Source organism: Salvia hispanica, chromosome 5, assembly GCF_023119035.1.
Source record: "Salvia hispanica cultivar TCC Black 2014 chromosome 5, UniMelb_Shisp_WGS_1.0, whole genome shotgun sequence".
NCBI lineage: Eukaryota > Viridiplantae > Streptophyta > Magnoliopsida > Lamiales > Lamiaceae > Salvia > Salvia hispanica.
Window position 1 is genome coordinate 11,592,083 of NC_062969.1, and position 14,070 is coordinate 11,606,152.

General features: G+C 39.1%; 4 protein-coding genes across 5 annotated transcripts; 1 reads left to right on the top strand and 3 right to left on the bottom strand.

Annotated features, from left to right (window-relative positions):
• Positions 1 to 2,706: 2,706 nt before the first annotated feature.
• On the bottom strand, positions 2,707 to 4,953 carry LOC125188346 (H/ACA ribonucleoprotein complex subunit 4-like). The gene is made up of 2 exons (XM_048085132.1): positions 4,193 to 4,953; positions 2,707 to 3,867 (listed from the first exon to the last, which is right to left on the bottom strand). The coding sequence occupies exons 1-2, from the start codon at positions 4,904 to 4,906 to the stop codon at positions 2,881 to 2,883; spliced, it is 1,701 nt and encodes a 566-aa protein (XP_047941089.1). The 5' UTR covers positions 4,907 to 4,953; the 3' UTR covers positions 2,707 to 2,880.
• Positions 4,954 to 5,503: 550 nt separating this feature from the next.
• On the bottom strand, positions 5,504 to 10,498 carry LOC125188815 (small nuclear ribonucleoprotein SmD3b-like). 2 transcript variants are annotated; one of them, XM_048085873.1, is made up of 10 exons: positions 10,342 to 10,498; positions 10,016 to 10,138; positions 9,285 to 9,347; positions 8,583 to 8,708; positions 8,118 to 8,243; positions 6,868 to 8,044; positions 6,203 to 6,255; positions 6,061 to 6,127; positions 5,918 to 5,974; positions 5,504 to 5,739 (listed from the first exon to the last, which is right to left on the bottom strand). In XM_048085873.1, exons 6-10 carry the CDS (start codon positions 7,024 to 7,026, stop codon positions 5,677 to 5,679), a joined length of 399 nt encoding a protein of 132 aa, XP_047941830.1. In that variant the 5' UTR covers positions 7,027 to 8,044; positions 8,118 to 8,243; positions 8,583 to 8,708; positions 9,285 to 9,347; positions 10,016 to 10,138; positions 10,342 to 10,498; the 3' UTR covers positions 5,504 to 5,676. The 2 variants fall into 2 exon arrangements, with proteins under 2 accessions (XP_047941830.1, XP_047941829.1); XM_048085872.1 differs by having other exon boundaries at positions 8,118 to 8,428.
• On the bottom strand, positions 8,208 to 10,422 carry LOC125189421 (1-acyl-sn-glycerol-3-phosphate acyltransferase 2-like). Its single transcript, XM_048086701.1, has 7 exons — positions 10,342 to 10,422; positions 10,032 to 10,138; positions 9,523 to 9,631; positions 9,285 to 9,347; positions 8,583 to 8,708; positions 8,339 to 8,428; positions 8,208 to 8,243 (listed from the first exon to the last, which is right to left on the bottom strand). Exons 1-7 carry the CDS (start codon positions 10,420 to 10,422, stop codon positions 8,208 to 8,210), a joined length of 612 nt encoding a protein of 203 aa, XP_047942658.1.
• Positions 10,499 to 11,526: 1,028 nt separating the features above from the next.
• On the top strand, positions 11,527 to 12,261 carry LOC125189422. The gene has a single exon (XM_048086702.1). It carries the CDS (start codon positions 11,527 to 11,529, stop codon positions 12,259 to 12,261), a length of 735 nt encoding a protein of 244 aa, XP_047942659.1.
• Positions 12,262 to 14,070: the final 1,809 nt, after the last annotated feature.

Below are 14,070 nucleotides of genomic sequence, written 5' to 3' on the forward strand. Positions count from 1 at the left end.
TAAACAATGTACGTCACATATGTGTTAAAATAAAGACATGCTGAAAATGAATAATGTATCTACACACCAACATGAAGACTTATGTCGTTTACATTATTGCCGTAGAGAGCATACATTACTACATAATGAATCTGTTTTAACGTATCAAACTGGGGTAAAAAAATGTAAATTACAGAACAAATAATGTACACAACAATTCACAATAATGTAGTACAAACATGACGACTAATGTATGTTGACTAAGCAATAATGTATATAACAACCTTGAATAATGTAATGACAACTACTAATAGACAGCTACAAATAATGAACATCAATAATGTATATAACCTTGCACAGTGATGAAATACGAACAAGAGAATGAAGTATGCTTACCAGCAACAAACGTATCATTACCTTAAAATCGATTCTTTTTACGAAAATTTTAGGAATCGTCACGGTAATGTAAACATAAAATTGGACAATTCTAATCAGGTATTTGAGTAACTAATGTATATCGAGATGATTGAGAGAACCCCATATCTAAATTACCTTAACTGATCGAAAAATGGAGCTTTCAACTGAAAGTTTCTAGCCTACGACACTCGGCGTAGTTTTGAACAAATTCACGTTTACACCACAGTTCCGGTCGCCGACTGTTGATATAAGCTTCGTTTTCCACTTTTTCGCGATGGATTGAGGTCTTCGTCTTCAGTGGATAAGGAATCGCCACAAACTAGGATTGAATATAGAGATCAAAAGTGAGAAACTAGGTTTTCGTCAATTTGGGATAAATGGAAGAGAGAAATCCGGAGAAATAGCGAATATTTCACTCCTTCCGTTTTAAAACTGAATCATGAATAAGATATACCAATAATACCCCCATAATGTAACCAGAACTCCTAAATAATGTAGCTCGAGGTATGATATATACTTTACATCTAATCCGTCCATCATGTTAAAACGCTAGAAATACATTTGAAGCACCACGGACAATGCACATTTTATCCTCCGCGCCTTAAGCATCGTCCGCGGACTATGACACGGAGGATGCATCCTCTGGCCTATCCTCCGTCCCTTAGTCCGCCATTGCAGGGGGTGCGGACTATAGGGCGGAGGATGCACACATATTTATTTTTATTTTTATTTTTATTTGTATTTTCTTTTAATATACATCACCAATTTTTTTACTTCATTTCACACCTTTCACTCCACTATCTTCCTCATCTCAATTTCTCTCTAAATTCAATAATGAATTCCGACATTTTTTCATTTTTGCAAGCACAAAAAATAAAAAATAAAAAATAAATATTGACAATAGGATTTGCCTTTAATTTATAGTGTTTTTATATTTATTCTTGCTAATTGATATATTTGCAAACATAAAAAATAAATATTGTAGTGTTTAAATATTCAAATAATAAATAAAATGCTTATGACGAGGCTAAGGGCGAGCTATAATCCGCCCCATTGCAGGTGGAAGGGGCAGAGGATAAAATGCTGATGTGGCAGCGCATAGGGCAGGACTTAGGGCGTCGCATCCTCCGCCCCATTATGGATGCCAAGGGGCACTTCACTTGGACCCTAATGCTCCCCTATCAATATACAACTAACAATATATCTGCCTATACATATTAAATTGTATAAGTGTGTGAATTGTTAAACTACGTACTTCTTTGGTATATATACTTATTTAAATCAATTAATGCATACAAAAACACCACATATTTAATTTTGAGATATAATCCCCAAAGTGTTTTAAATTGGACCAAAAATTCTATTGTCTCCTCTCATCATATATGAAGTGTTTTAAATTGGACCAAAAGTCATAAACGTTTTGGAGGAGTTGTTTGTATATAGTTAGTGCACAATAATGATAGGAATAGCATTCATGTAAGTTTCTAGGGATGTCAATCTAGTCTGAAACTCATGGGTCGACCCGAGTTACCCGGTAAAATCATAGGGTTAGGGTCGAAAAAATCGCAACCCATATTTAGAAGCGGGCTACACGGGCTAACCCGTTTGGATCGGCGGGTTATACGGGCTGGCCCGGGTGGATTGTGGGTTAGCCCACGAGTTGAGCATTTAATATAAAATATAATTAAAATTTTAGATTATATACTTATATGAAGTATATTTGATAATATCAATATTAAATATAGTAGTACAACATTTGATATGAAGAATATATGGCAATTGTGTCTTCTCTCTCAAATTAAGTTAGGGTTATATGAAATGCATGATTTCCATTTAATTGTAGTCAGATTCATGTGTGATATTAATTAAACGATATGTTTATCTATTTTGTTTCAATTTTCAATTGCTATTATTTTCTTTCTCTTGATCACTTTGATAATACTTTACTATTTGCAACAATCTACTTTTTAATAATTTAGAATATTGGATTGGATAGAAAGTAACATATAAGATTATTATTGACCCGAATAGCCCGTGGGTTAACTCGAAACCCGAAGATTTAGGGTTAAGGCCGAAAATTTATAACCCGAAAAATTCACAGCCCGAACAACCGGCACCCAAATATCAGACAACCCGAGTGGATTGGCCCGAACCCGAGTGGGTTAGCGCAATTGACGTCCCTGTAAGTTTCTATCGATCTTCCATTTTATATGGATTATTTATAGATAGATTTACTCAACAAGGAATCAAATAATACTAGCAACGAGCATCTTCTAAGCAAAATGTGAGAATTTGTAGGAAAAAAGAGACTGATGCAAAACTGGCGAATCAACACAGAATATAAGGTACAACACCTTTGCCAAATATAGAGTACTCACTTATAACAGTTACACAAAGTTTGTTCCAGAACATAGCTCAAATTCTATTCTAAAACTAAAGTCCCTAAACACTCGAGAGCTGAGCAAATAAGGCAAACCGTAATGCTTACTCTTTTTCTTCACCATCTTTGTGCTTCTTTTTCTTCTTTTTCTTCTTCTCACTTTTACTATCCTCATCCTCCACAGCAGCTGCAACAGATACCCCATTATCATCACTCTTATCTTTCTTCTTTTTCTTCTTCTCAGACTTCTCCTCATCCGAGGCCGGAGCTTCTGCCTCTACCTCACCACCCCCTTTCTTCTTTTTCTTCTTCTTTTCTTTCGTCTCCACCTCCACATTTGCATCATCCTCCGCTTCAACCTTCTTCTTCTTCTTAACAACACCCTCAACTACCAGACTCCCATCAACAGCATCCACCTTCCTCTTATGTCCTTTCTCGCTTTCACCTCCTTCTTCATCCTTCTTCTTCTTACTTTTCTTCTCCTTCTTCTCCTCCAACACGGCAACCTCCTCTGCTTTAGCAGGCGTAGCTGCCTCACCAGCAACCACGGAATCACCCCCAGCAGGCAGCACGACATTCCTGGCCCACTCACTAGGTGCAGCAGTCCCAATCACTTTACCATGCTTATCCAGCTTCCCCTCTGCAATCAGCTTCTTCTTCATCGAAGCCTTCGGCCCCAAACCCCATTTCCTTGGATAAGTATCCCTATCCATCACCACCCTCTTGATTTTCGCCACCGTCCCATGATCACATGTAGCCATCACCGCAGTAGTCATCTCTGCAATCCCCAAAGCTATCGCCTCCCCTTTTGTTGTCATCAGCACCACTTCCTCTCCAACCTCAACATCATTTTCAAACCGCAATAACCCTGGAATCATAAGCTTCGCACCATAACAAATGGCATTCACAGCTGAATCCTTCACCACAAGCCTCTTGTAGCTGGTCAAAATCTTCTCCAACGGCATAATCACCCTCCTCAGGTAAGACTCATCTCTGAAATTATCATACATCCACTGTGCATCCATCACATCATGCATAGTTACCATATTGTCCTTCTCCCCCATTATCCCCGACCTCACCCTTCGAAGCTCCTGCACATATATTTATATTTAAATCAAAATGGAAACTTATGAAATTTAATTCAAGATTCAATTATTATAATGCACAAATATAATCCTTATTCCTAAATATAATAATCAGATACCGATAATTCGATTCAAATCAAATACGAATCGGATTTACTACTACCCTACAAAGCTCCTACATATACATTACTAGTACACATTTTTTATATGCTTAGTATTCATATATAGAGCAATCAATTCGACATTCGTGAAAAATCAAATTGAATACAGATAGCTCAGAATATGAATTAGACCTAAAAATTCACAAATATTGAATTGTTTATAGAATTACCTGCATATGCGATCCCACTCCCAGCAATAGCCCCAAATGCACGCACATTGTCCTCACATACGTCCCAGCTTCACAGGAAATCCAGAAAACCACCAAATGTCGCTCAGCATCGTACTCGAGCAGCTTGCTCTCGTAGATCGTCCGGATTCGAAGCTGCCTTTTCACAGCAGAGATCAGCGGTGGCCGCTGAAAAACAGCTCCGGTCAGCGTCTCCAGCGCACGAGCCACTTTGGAAACTTCTGGAACCTTGGAGTGGAGGCGAGCAACGCAGACGTATTCCTTCCCGGCACCCTGCTGCGATTTAACCAGCCGAGTGGCGCGGTCGATGCACACAATCAGGTTACCGGTGACTTTCGGGTCGAGTGTGCCGGAATGCCCGGTTTTTTCAACCCGTAAGATGCGCTTAATCCACGCCACGACCTCGTGCGACGACGGATTCGACGGCTTGTCGAGGTTCATGATGCCGTACTTGATGTACTCCGCCAGCGGCCGCTTCAGCGGCGAGTAGCCGCACGGGAGCGGCGTGTAGTGGCCGGTGCGGACATTGAGTTTGTCGTAGTTCTTGAGGAGAATCGGCCATTCGGAGGTGTCGACAGGCGGAGTGAAGCTCTGCGGCTTGATCAGAAAATCGGTTGTTTCGATTTGGCCGTCATTTTCTTCAGCATTCTTCTTCTTTTTTGGTTTCACGGAGGAGAGGTGCTGAGATTCGGACATGGCGGTGGAGCCGATTTCGAATTAGGTTTGGGGTTTCTGCGAAGAGAAATTACGGATTTATCAGAAAATGGAAGGGTTTAGGGTTTTGGTAAATGGGGTTTCATGGGCCTGTTGGGTTTCATGGGCTTTATAATGATACCCTTTCATTGATTAATCGACACGAACAATTAATTACATGATCTATATATTATTAGAAAATCATTCTAACATAAAAACATATTGGGCCACTATATAGCTGAAATTATATTGAAATCATATGTTAAAATCAATTTTATACAATTTGTCAGGAAAATAAGAACTACTATTATTAGTCAGATCATTTTTTGAGCATTATCTTTCCTGAAATACACAAACTTATCAAAAGTCATTTGTAACGTAAATACATGAATTTTCAATTTAATTAATTTAGGAATTATAATCCCCAAAAATATTACTTTTTGACAAACAAATGTTGATATTCAATTAGTCAATATGGTTATTTGGCCCAAATTTGAAAAATAAAGTTAGAATTTAATATAAACCAAATCTTAGAATTATAGTAGTAGTATTTGGTTTTTCGCAACTGTTTTTGAACCATTTCCATCACAAAAGGAGTCATAACTATGAAACTACAACTCAAATAAATCCGAAAACAGAGACCTCTCATAGCAAGTTCACATTAAGATTTAAGACAAAGGGAAAGTAGAAAGCAAAGACCAAGTATAGCTCATATGACAACAATGGATACTCCCGCTTCACAGCAGCATTCAATACCAGTTGCCAGAATATGATCATCTACGTACTGGTGGTGCAGAGCCTCTACCGGGAGGCGCTCCTCGACCAGCAGCCTGAGCCTGCCAACAGGAATATCAAGAGTCAGGGGCAGCCAAATCCAAGAATATTCACAATGACAACTTTAGTTTACAACTCGACAATGGAAGACCATTACACTCTTGTTGCAAAAAAAGATGGCATAGGCAAATATTCCACAGTAGTACTATATATCATTAAAACATAAAGGAAAGTGCATACTCTGGCTCGCATTGCAACAGCACGCCCACGTCCTACTCCAAGAGATGAACCCTTGCCCTTCATAAGTAAACAGATGATCAGCAACATCAAGAATATAAAAGCCAATGTGAAGAAAAAATAGAGAGGTGCAACAGATAGAGAACCTTAATTCTAGCTTCCAAACGCTTGAACATGGGAGCATTCTTAAGCATATCTGGGATGACCATGAACCTGCAACAATCCACAGTAACGTTCAAACTTATTCGGCACAAACAAAACTCACCCACTCGCAAAAGGTGTACACACCTGACTTTGCTGCCTCTAATGAAAACATGCTCGAGTTGTGAGACCTTCCCATCCTGCAATAGGTTGAATAACATCAATTTGAAATAAGTGAAATGAATTTGGTAACAGCGACTGCAAATATGAAAGCATCTGCATATTCAAGAGATGATTATGAAAACCCCCCTTGAGGTGATACACGGCGCAATATTTTGTAGTGCATTTGCAAAGATATCTAAGGTTTTAAAAACTGCTCAATTATTTTGTAAGCAGACAAGAATTTGATGGTATCTATCTTTTTTATATTCCGATATCCAAACATCATCACTTGACTTATATAATCAGCACAGATAAAATAAAAGTATCATCAGCTACATCTTCATGTAAAATCAGTCAATACACTCCTCCACTAGAAAATTCACTTAACTATACATATTAACCCTCACCTAAAATCAGGGTACAAAATGATAAAGTAATCACTTCAAATTTCTCTGAAATGGGGGGACTAACCTATTTTACAGAATTGCCACTACCAGTTCCCTCCTAGGGTTTATCATCTAATTAGGGTTAAACTCAACAAGCACATCGCAACCACAAACATCAAAATCCAAACAACAGCGAATACACAGAATTCCATCAACAAAATTTAAAAAATGCCAGAAATTAAAGAGAGGGGAAACAGTGCACACCTTGGCAGTGTAAGTGATGTTTTCGAGCTGGCAATTCCAGTTGTCCTCGCACTCGATCATACTCCCACGGTAGAGCTCTCCGCTCTTCAGCTCCACCGTCACCACATGCCCAGACGCCTCGTGCAGCAGCTTCACCGGAATCCCTAAGCTTCGACTCATTTCTCTTCTACTTTTTTATGTAAAAATATATAAAATGCTATCAATCAATCTTTTTTCACGCGATATTCAACAAAAATGCAGCAAAAACACTATGAAATTCGAGATTGATCGACTTCTCTACACGACCCTAAATTAGGGCAAAAATCACAGTCGAAAAATGGAGTTCGCTGACTGTGAGGTCCGAGGACCTATATATGTACGTAAATATACGAGGGGCATATTTGTAAATTAATAAACTTATTCTTCGTTTTATCTTAATTGCAGAGGCACCCCTATAATTTCTAGGTATTTGTTTCCAGTGATTTCTTATTTGAAAATTTATCCTCTTCTCACTAGAAAAGTATTAGTTGACTAATTTCATTATTATACGAAATTCATAAGTATTGCTTCACTTAATTTACTTGATCTGTGTCATATTACTTGAAATATTGATATAATGTTATTACCATTTTCAATTTTTATAAAGGTGTTGATTTTACTACAAATTGTGTTTAATGCATTCAGATTAAAACAAAATAAAATGAAATTTTCACTACCTGACTTTCCATCAAATGTATTTCTTTTCTTGAATGTTACAAAAAGCCCAATATACTCATATTCATTCATCAAAAATTTGTTCCCACTAAACAAAAAATTAAGAATCCAAGCTCGCATGTTCACATAACATTTTAGAGAGCAAGAGAGAAAATTAGACAAAAACAAGAAACTCCCTCTTTGCTTTCACCACAAAATTTGGCCCTGTATCACATCACAGTTAAATTAACATATGAATTTAAACCCAAGTTTTTCTCCCAAGTCATGACAAGATCGCTGAATTGTGTTTGCATACAGCCATATTAGAATTTCAAGCACATGCATATGTTAACTGTTAAAAAAATTACAGATATAAAATGGATGAGATAACTCAGCTGGATCAGGATGATTAGTGAGAGACGCATGCTCTTTCTTGCTCTGTGGTCGAGGCTTCTCCCGCTCTGGCAGGGGTCGACATTTCAGCTTTCGAGAACTAAATCTATATCTGCATGAGGATTGTCACAATGGCTAAACAAATCGCTGAAAATGTGATTGCAACAGACGAGAACGGGTTATACCTGCTTGATAGAGAGTTAAGAGCCCATAAAAGTAGGACGTGTTCGAGTGATTACCAAAAGGGACTTCACCGGACGCCCAGTGTCTTGCAGTCATTCACCAAAGGAGCCCTCAGCTATATGCTTGTCCTGTTTAGAGAATCAGATTACGACTTTATGAGGTTGATCAATTTTCTCGATGAGGTCAAGTCATATAAAGAAAACGCAAAATACTGAATAGTGACTGGGTAGAAGTGAAGCACAAAGGCATCTCTACACCATTGAGCAGTTTCTGGCAAATCCTTCATCAAGTGTCGATTGAGGTGTACATGAACCTTAAAAAACATCATAACATATAAAGATTTTGAGGTGTTCTTACAATGAATCAATATGATGTACACAAATCACATAAAAAAAACACAGAATATTGCCGCGACATTACCAGCCCACACATTGCCAAGTTCTTATTAATAAGATTCAAGGGCTTACCACTGAAGACTGTCCTTTGAAAAGCCTGAGCATGGTTGGATGAGAAGATGCTTTGGGAATAGAAACCTTTACATCATATATAGCAGGAACAAATGATCGCCTGCGACTTACTGCTGTGACAAAACCCTGAAAGAAAGTAAAAAAAGAAACAACGATGAGCGTATGAAATCTTGAGGAATGAAGACACCTCAGCAATAAAATCAGGATTTTGCAGCCTTACAACTAAAAGGCAATGTCTACTGCTTACTCATATAATACCAGTTGTGATCAAGCATGAGTTGTAATTCTCAACCTCGCACATTCTATGCTCCACATTTACAATTGATACGAGAATGCATAGTGAGAGTATCCACATTCCATAAACAAAAATGAACATCTCAGAATTTATATTTCGGTTTCATGGAACACATGCAATAGAATAGATAGCAGCATCACTTGTGTACGTTACTTCTCCAACTAGGCGAAATCCTTGTTGCGACTCAATTTGGAATAGCTTGAAACTAGAGCCAAATACCAACTTTCTATAGTTATACTATAGTGCTGACTGCTGATAAACAAAAGATATTTATTATACACAGTATGTGGATATGATGCATCAATTACAAACAAGTGAGACAATTTTTTTGCATTACATAATCATAATATGCAATACGAGTGGGAGAAATTGACATAGTTCTCATACTGAATAGGCATATGGCAAACCTGAGCCAAAACCCATCCAACAAGCCAATCAATGGTTGCACATGACAAGTGCATGCTCTTTACCTGGAAAATACCAATATAACAGGACATGAGACACTCAAGCAATATCAACATACAGAACTTGTAAATCAGACTTCACGAAGAACTAAGTGGGCTTACCCATTAACTTGAAGGATTCGGTATCAGTGTACAATTCAAAGGGATGTAAGATGGGCATGTGGTTCAAATGAAAACAAACATTTTTAACGATTGTTCGTGCATTTCCACACAAGCTAGACAAAAGAAAACTATTATAATGCATGCAGAATCTGTAAGGCAAGAAAAGCTTCCCATCCAAAGGCATAAAACTGGAATCATCATTGCCAGCATAATTTTTAGGTAAGATATCAGGAACAACAAAAACATGCTCAACGAAATTACTTCCCATTCTGTCATTTAAATTCGAATCAATTACATCCAGACACTTCAACAAATTAGACTCTAGTGTTATAGTCGAACAGTATATCATGGAGTCATAAGACTGTCTTCCATCACCCCTAGCTAAATAAATAGTACTACTACTACTATAAATTGCATTGAAGACCAACATCGAGAACATTGAATGCCTCAATCAAAACCTAAAGCTAAAGTTACATCAACTGGTATGCCATTCCACCAAGGATAGCAACCTATGCTGGATCTAATAAGCTAAAATTAGAATTGTGGGTGCTATTTCTACAAAGGAATTTCACCTTGAAACCAGCCTACCAGTCGATCAGCCACACGAGCTCGAGCAATAATAGCTCAGCAACCAGCCGGCTTATCCTCTGGTAAGTGCTCTTTGAAAGAGGCCTTATCAGCACATAGCACAATGCCTGCAAACAGACACTAAAAATAATGAAATGGGTAAACACGCAGAGACAAACTAAATCAGCATAGTCCACAGTCAGCAAAAGGTTGAATCTTTGAAGCTAAAACAGATACGATCAGAGCAAGTAAGACTGCACAAGTAAAAGCAGACTCTAACTTTGATTTGGCTCTTGAAAATTACAAAATCACAAACAGCCCTTTAACACACCTGGATTATGCTAACGGCGAGCCCAGAACAGAAGAACAGAATGCCCAATAGCAAAACAACAATGGCAGCTGGGATCGCCATAAATTAGAGTAGAAAAAAAAACTACCGATTTACACTAGAGAAGAGGAGAGGCCACAACTGCCGGAGTTAATATTGGGCAGGAAAAAAAAAGGGGAAATTCGAACAGATTATTAGAAGCAAGATTTCAGTTCATCGGAAAACTATGATAAAATATTCCATATGTATATTGTTTTTTGGTTAGGACGGTAGAACAAGAAAAGCGAAGAGATGCTTGACTAGTAGGGGTAATTAGGGCATCCGCATCGCGTCTCGATGCGGTCCCTATCTCGTCTCGACGAGATGAGACGGCATCGAGATGGCGATGCGGCATGCATCTCGTCCCGAAGAGACGTGTCGTCTCGTCGCGTGACGCGTCCCGAAGAAGCCGGCCTCGAGCTGGCGAGACACGCGCCTTGGCGACGTGGCGTGCTCCGGTTCGTGCGTGACGCCCACTCGCCGGCAGGCGAGTGGGTGTCGTTTATATCCGTTTAAAATGTTTTTTTTTTAAATCAGGAAAATTCGAAAATAAAGTAAATTAAAATATTATAATTTTTAATTTTTGTATTTTTCAATATTGTAATAAAAATTGAAAATTAAAATTAAAATTAAAAATACTCCATAGGATTTCAATTATGTATTTTTCGTATTTTCGGATGTTGTAATTTTTATGGTTTTTAATGATTTAATGAATTATTAGTATTAATTTAATATTTCAATGAAATATTAATTGAATTTGTTGGAAATAAAAATAAAAAATGAAATTGAATGAATAGTTAAGGGATGAGATGGTTAAGAGCATCAATAACGCAGCCGGGCCGGACCGCAACTCGCGAGTCCCGGCCCGTTTTTAGCGTTGGAGGAATTTGAGTCACGGCCCGGGACGGTCCCGAGGACGCAGTTGCGTCCCCGGGCCGCTCCCGAGGCCCGTCCCGGCCAAGCGTTAATCGTCATGGGCCGTGCCGCGTTGAGTCCCAGCCCGGCGTTATTTGGGGTTCGGGCGGGGCCGGGACGCAAATTCAATAATTTTTTTTTAATTCGAAAATTTATATATAATATACCACTCTTCCATCCATTTTCAAATTACTTCAACTTCATTTCTCCCACTCTCACAAAAAAATTCGAAAAATGCCTCCTCGACGTGAAGGTCAACGAGCAATCGAAGCTCAAATGGCTCGAATGTTAGAGACGGCGATGCCCGCAATCCAACAAGAAATCAACAACGAGGTGGAACGCTATCAAGCTGCTATCCAAGCGTGGAACGAGCAACACGACCGGGTACCGCGTACTCGGATGTATATCCACCGAGACCGTGAACAAGCTGGTTTGCGGCTTTTCATGGATTATTTCTCTGCAGATCCTCGATGGAGTGATCAGATGTTCCGTTGCCGGTTCCGGATGCGGAGGCATGTGTTCCTGCGCATTGTCAACGCAGTTGTGGCTCGTGACGCGTACTTTATGCAAACCTTCGATGCTGTCGGGCGGCAAAGTATATCGACTTTGCAGAAATGCACATCCGCCCTCCGCCAACTCGCTTACGGAACAACTGCAGATATGTTTGATGAGTACCTCCATGTGAGCGAGCATACTGGACGCGCTTGCCTAGCCAAATTTTGTCGGGCAGTGATCGAAGCATTCAAGGACACATACTTGAGAAAGCCAACGTCCGACGATGTTCGCAGATTGGTGCGAATGCACGAGGAGACCCACGGCTTCCCGGGGATGCTGGGCAGCATCGACTATATGCACTGGCAGTGGAAGAATTGTCCAATGGCTTGGAGAGGAGCATTCACTAGCGGGCACAAGGGCACACATCCAACGATTGTGTTGGAGGCCGTTGCCGACTACCGGTTGTGGATCTAGCATGCCTACTTTGGAGTCATTGGGTCGAACAACGACCTCAATGTGTTGAACGGGTCTCCATTGTTCAACGACTTGTGTGCCGGGCGAGCGCCTACCGTAGAGTTCACGGCCAACCACCGTCGGTACACTATGGGGTACTATCTGGCAGACGGGATCTACCCTAGATGGCCCGTGTTCGTGAAGACCATCACATCTCCGACTACGGATAGGAGGAAGTTGTTTGCCAAAAAGCAAGAGGTGGCTCGGAAGATGTGGAGCGCGCATTTGGAGTTCTCCAATCACGTTGGGCTATAGTGAAGGGAGCGGCCCGTGATTGGAACCGTCCCCTAATCGCCGACATCATGTATGCATGTATCATAATGCATAACATGATCGTTGAGGACGAGGGAGACAACGCCACTTTCTGGAGCGACGATCCACTCGCCAGCGCCAGCAGTAGCTACACTGTCACCGATCCGGCCGTGCAAGGTGTTCCTCCCGACGTGCGCAATGAGCCCGTTCAGCGGCGATGCGCCAAGAAGATCAACACACCCGCCTCCAAGCGGATCTAATTGAAGAAATTTGGAACCGCAATTGACTTGTGTTTTAAAAAAAAATCGAATTTTTAAATTTCAATGTTGTAATTTTCTATTTTCCGACTGAACAATGAATTTTCCCGGTTTTAATTGTTCAACGTATTCTATTTTACGATTAAAATATGTTGTGAATAGTGCAAATGAATAGTTGTGGCCCGAGTTGTGGCCTGCGGTGTTAATGAAGTTGTGGCCTGGAACCCCTAATTTGAGGGAATGATGACATGGAGGGGACTTGCGGCCCAAATCCGGGCCAGGGTTAAGGATGCTCTAAGAGATGGAGAGATGCAGGTGTTGTCTCTTAGTTAAGAGATGAGGTGAAAAGTACAGTGGGACCCATGAATAGTGAAGAGATGAGACGGTTAAGAGACGGATAAGAGACAGGGATGCGCATGGCCTTACAATCTACATACAAAATGTTTCACCAATGTTTCAATTGAGTACAAAATATTTTAAGTTAACAAATATCATACAAAAAGTTTGATTAGTTTTACGAATTTGTACATCTAAAAATCACTAACACTATTACTTTTTCTTATTTTTCTCCAAAATTGTGCCCTAAAAAACATGATATTATTTCTCTAAATAATACCTTATGCATTGTCATATGGGCATTTTATTAAACAATGAATTCATATTTAACTTTCAGCTAATAGTTGTAGCTAATTTTAGAGTCGAAAGGATGAAAAATAAGAAAAAGTAACGATGCTAATGATTTTTAGACGGATTGTAATAATTTGCAACACTAATTAAACTTTTTGTATGATATTTGTTAACTTAAACCAGTTTGTACTCAATTGAAACATTGGTGAAACATTTCGTATGTAAAGTGTAATTACCCTTGAGTAGTATCGTACAGTACTCCACCAACATAAGTGAACAATAGAAATAGAGGAGTATCTAACATTAAATACTCCTACTTTTTTGCTAAAATTATTGTTTTGGAAAGTTATATCAATTTAATAATATAGTATGTCTCATTATTCATTATCACTACTTAACTATCATTATCCTTCTTTCTCTTACTTTATCATATCATTCACCTCCTCTTTCTTACTTTATCAAATTTATTTTAATTCCCATGCTATACCAATTGGAATATGAATCCTCTGATGTGCAATTTTGCACAGCAGAAGCTGCTGTTACTCATAGAAGAATAAAAAATTAAATAAATAAAATAAATATATATTATTTTATTTGTGTATTAGAAACAACAGCTGCTGATGTGCAAAATTGC

Bases quoted from the DNA above. Each gene is read 5' to 3' on its own strand.
- LOC125188346 (XM_048085132.1), bottom strand. From the start codon at position 4,906: ATGTCCGAATCTCAGCACCTCTCCTCCGTGAAACCAAAAAAGAAGAAG. The intron at 3,868-4,192 runs GTAATTCTATAA...ATATATGTGCAG, and splicing joins GAGTGGGATCGCATATGCAG to GAGCTTCGAAGGGTGAGGTC.
- LOC125188815 (XM_048085873.1), bottom strand. From the start codon at position 7,026: ATGAGTCGAAGCTTAGGGATTCCGGTGAAGCTGCTGCACGAGGCGTCT. The intron at 6,256-6,867 runs GTGTGCACTGTT...AACCTATTGCAG, and splicing joins ACATCACTTACACTGCCAAG to GATGGGAAGGTCTCACAACT. The intron at 5,740-5,917 runs GTATGCACTTTC...TCCTGTTGGCAG, and splicing joins CTGTTGCAATGCGAGCCAGA to GCTCAGGCTGCTGGTCGAGG.
- LOC125189421 (XM_048086701.1), bottom strand. From the start codon at position 10,422: ATGGCGATCCCAGCTGCCATTGTTGTTTTGCTATTGGGCATTCTGTTC. The intron at 8,429-8,582 runs GTAAGCCCTTGA...ATGTTTTTTAAG, and splicing joins TCAAAGGACAGTCTTCAGTG to GTTCATGTACACCTCAATCG. The intron at 8,244-8,338 runs GTCACTATTCAG...TTCTCTAAACAG, and splicing joins TTGTGCTTCACTTCTACCCA to GACAAGCATATAGCTGAGGG.
- LOC125189422 (XM_048086702.1), top strand. From the start codon at position 11,527: ATGCCTCCTCGACGTGAAGGTCAACGAGCAATCGAAGCTCAAATGGCT.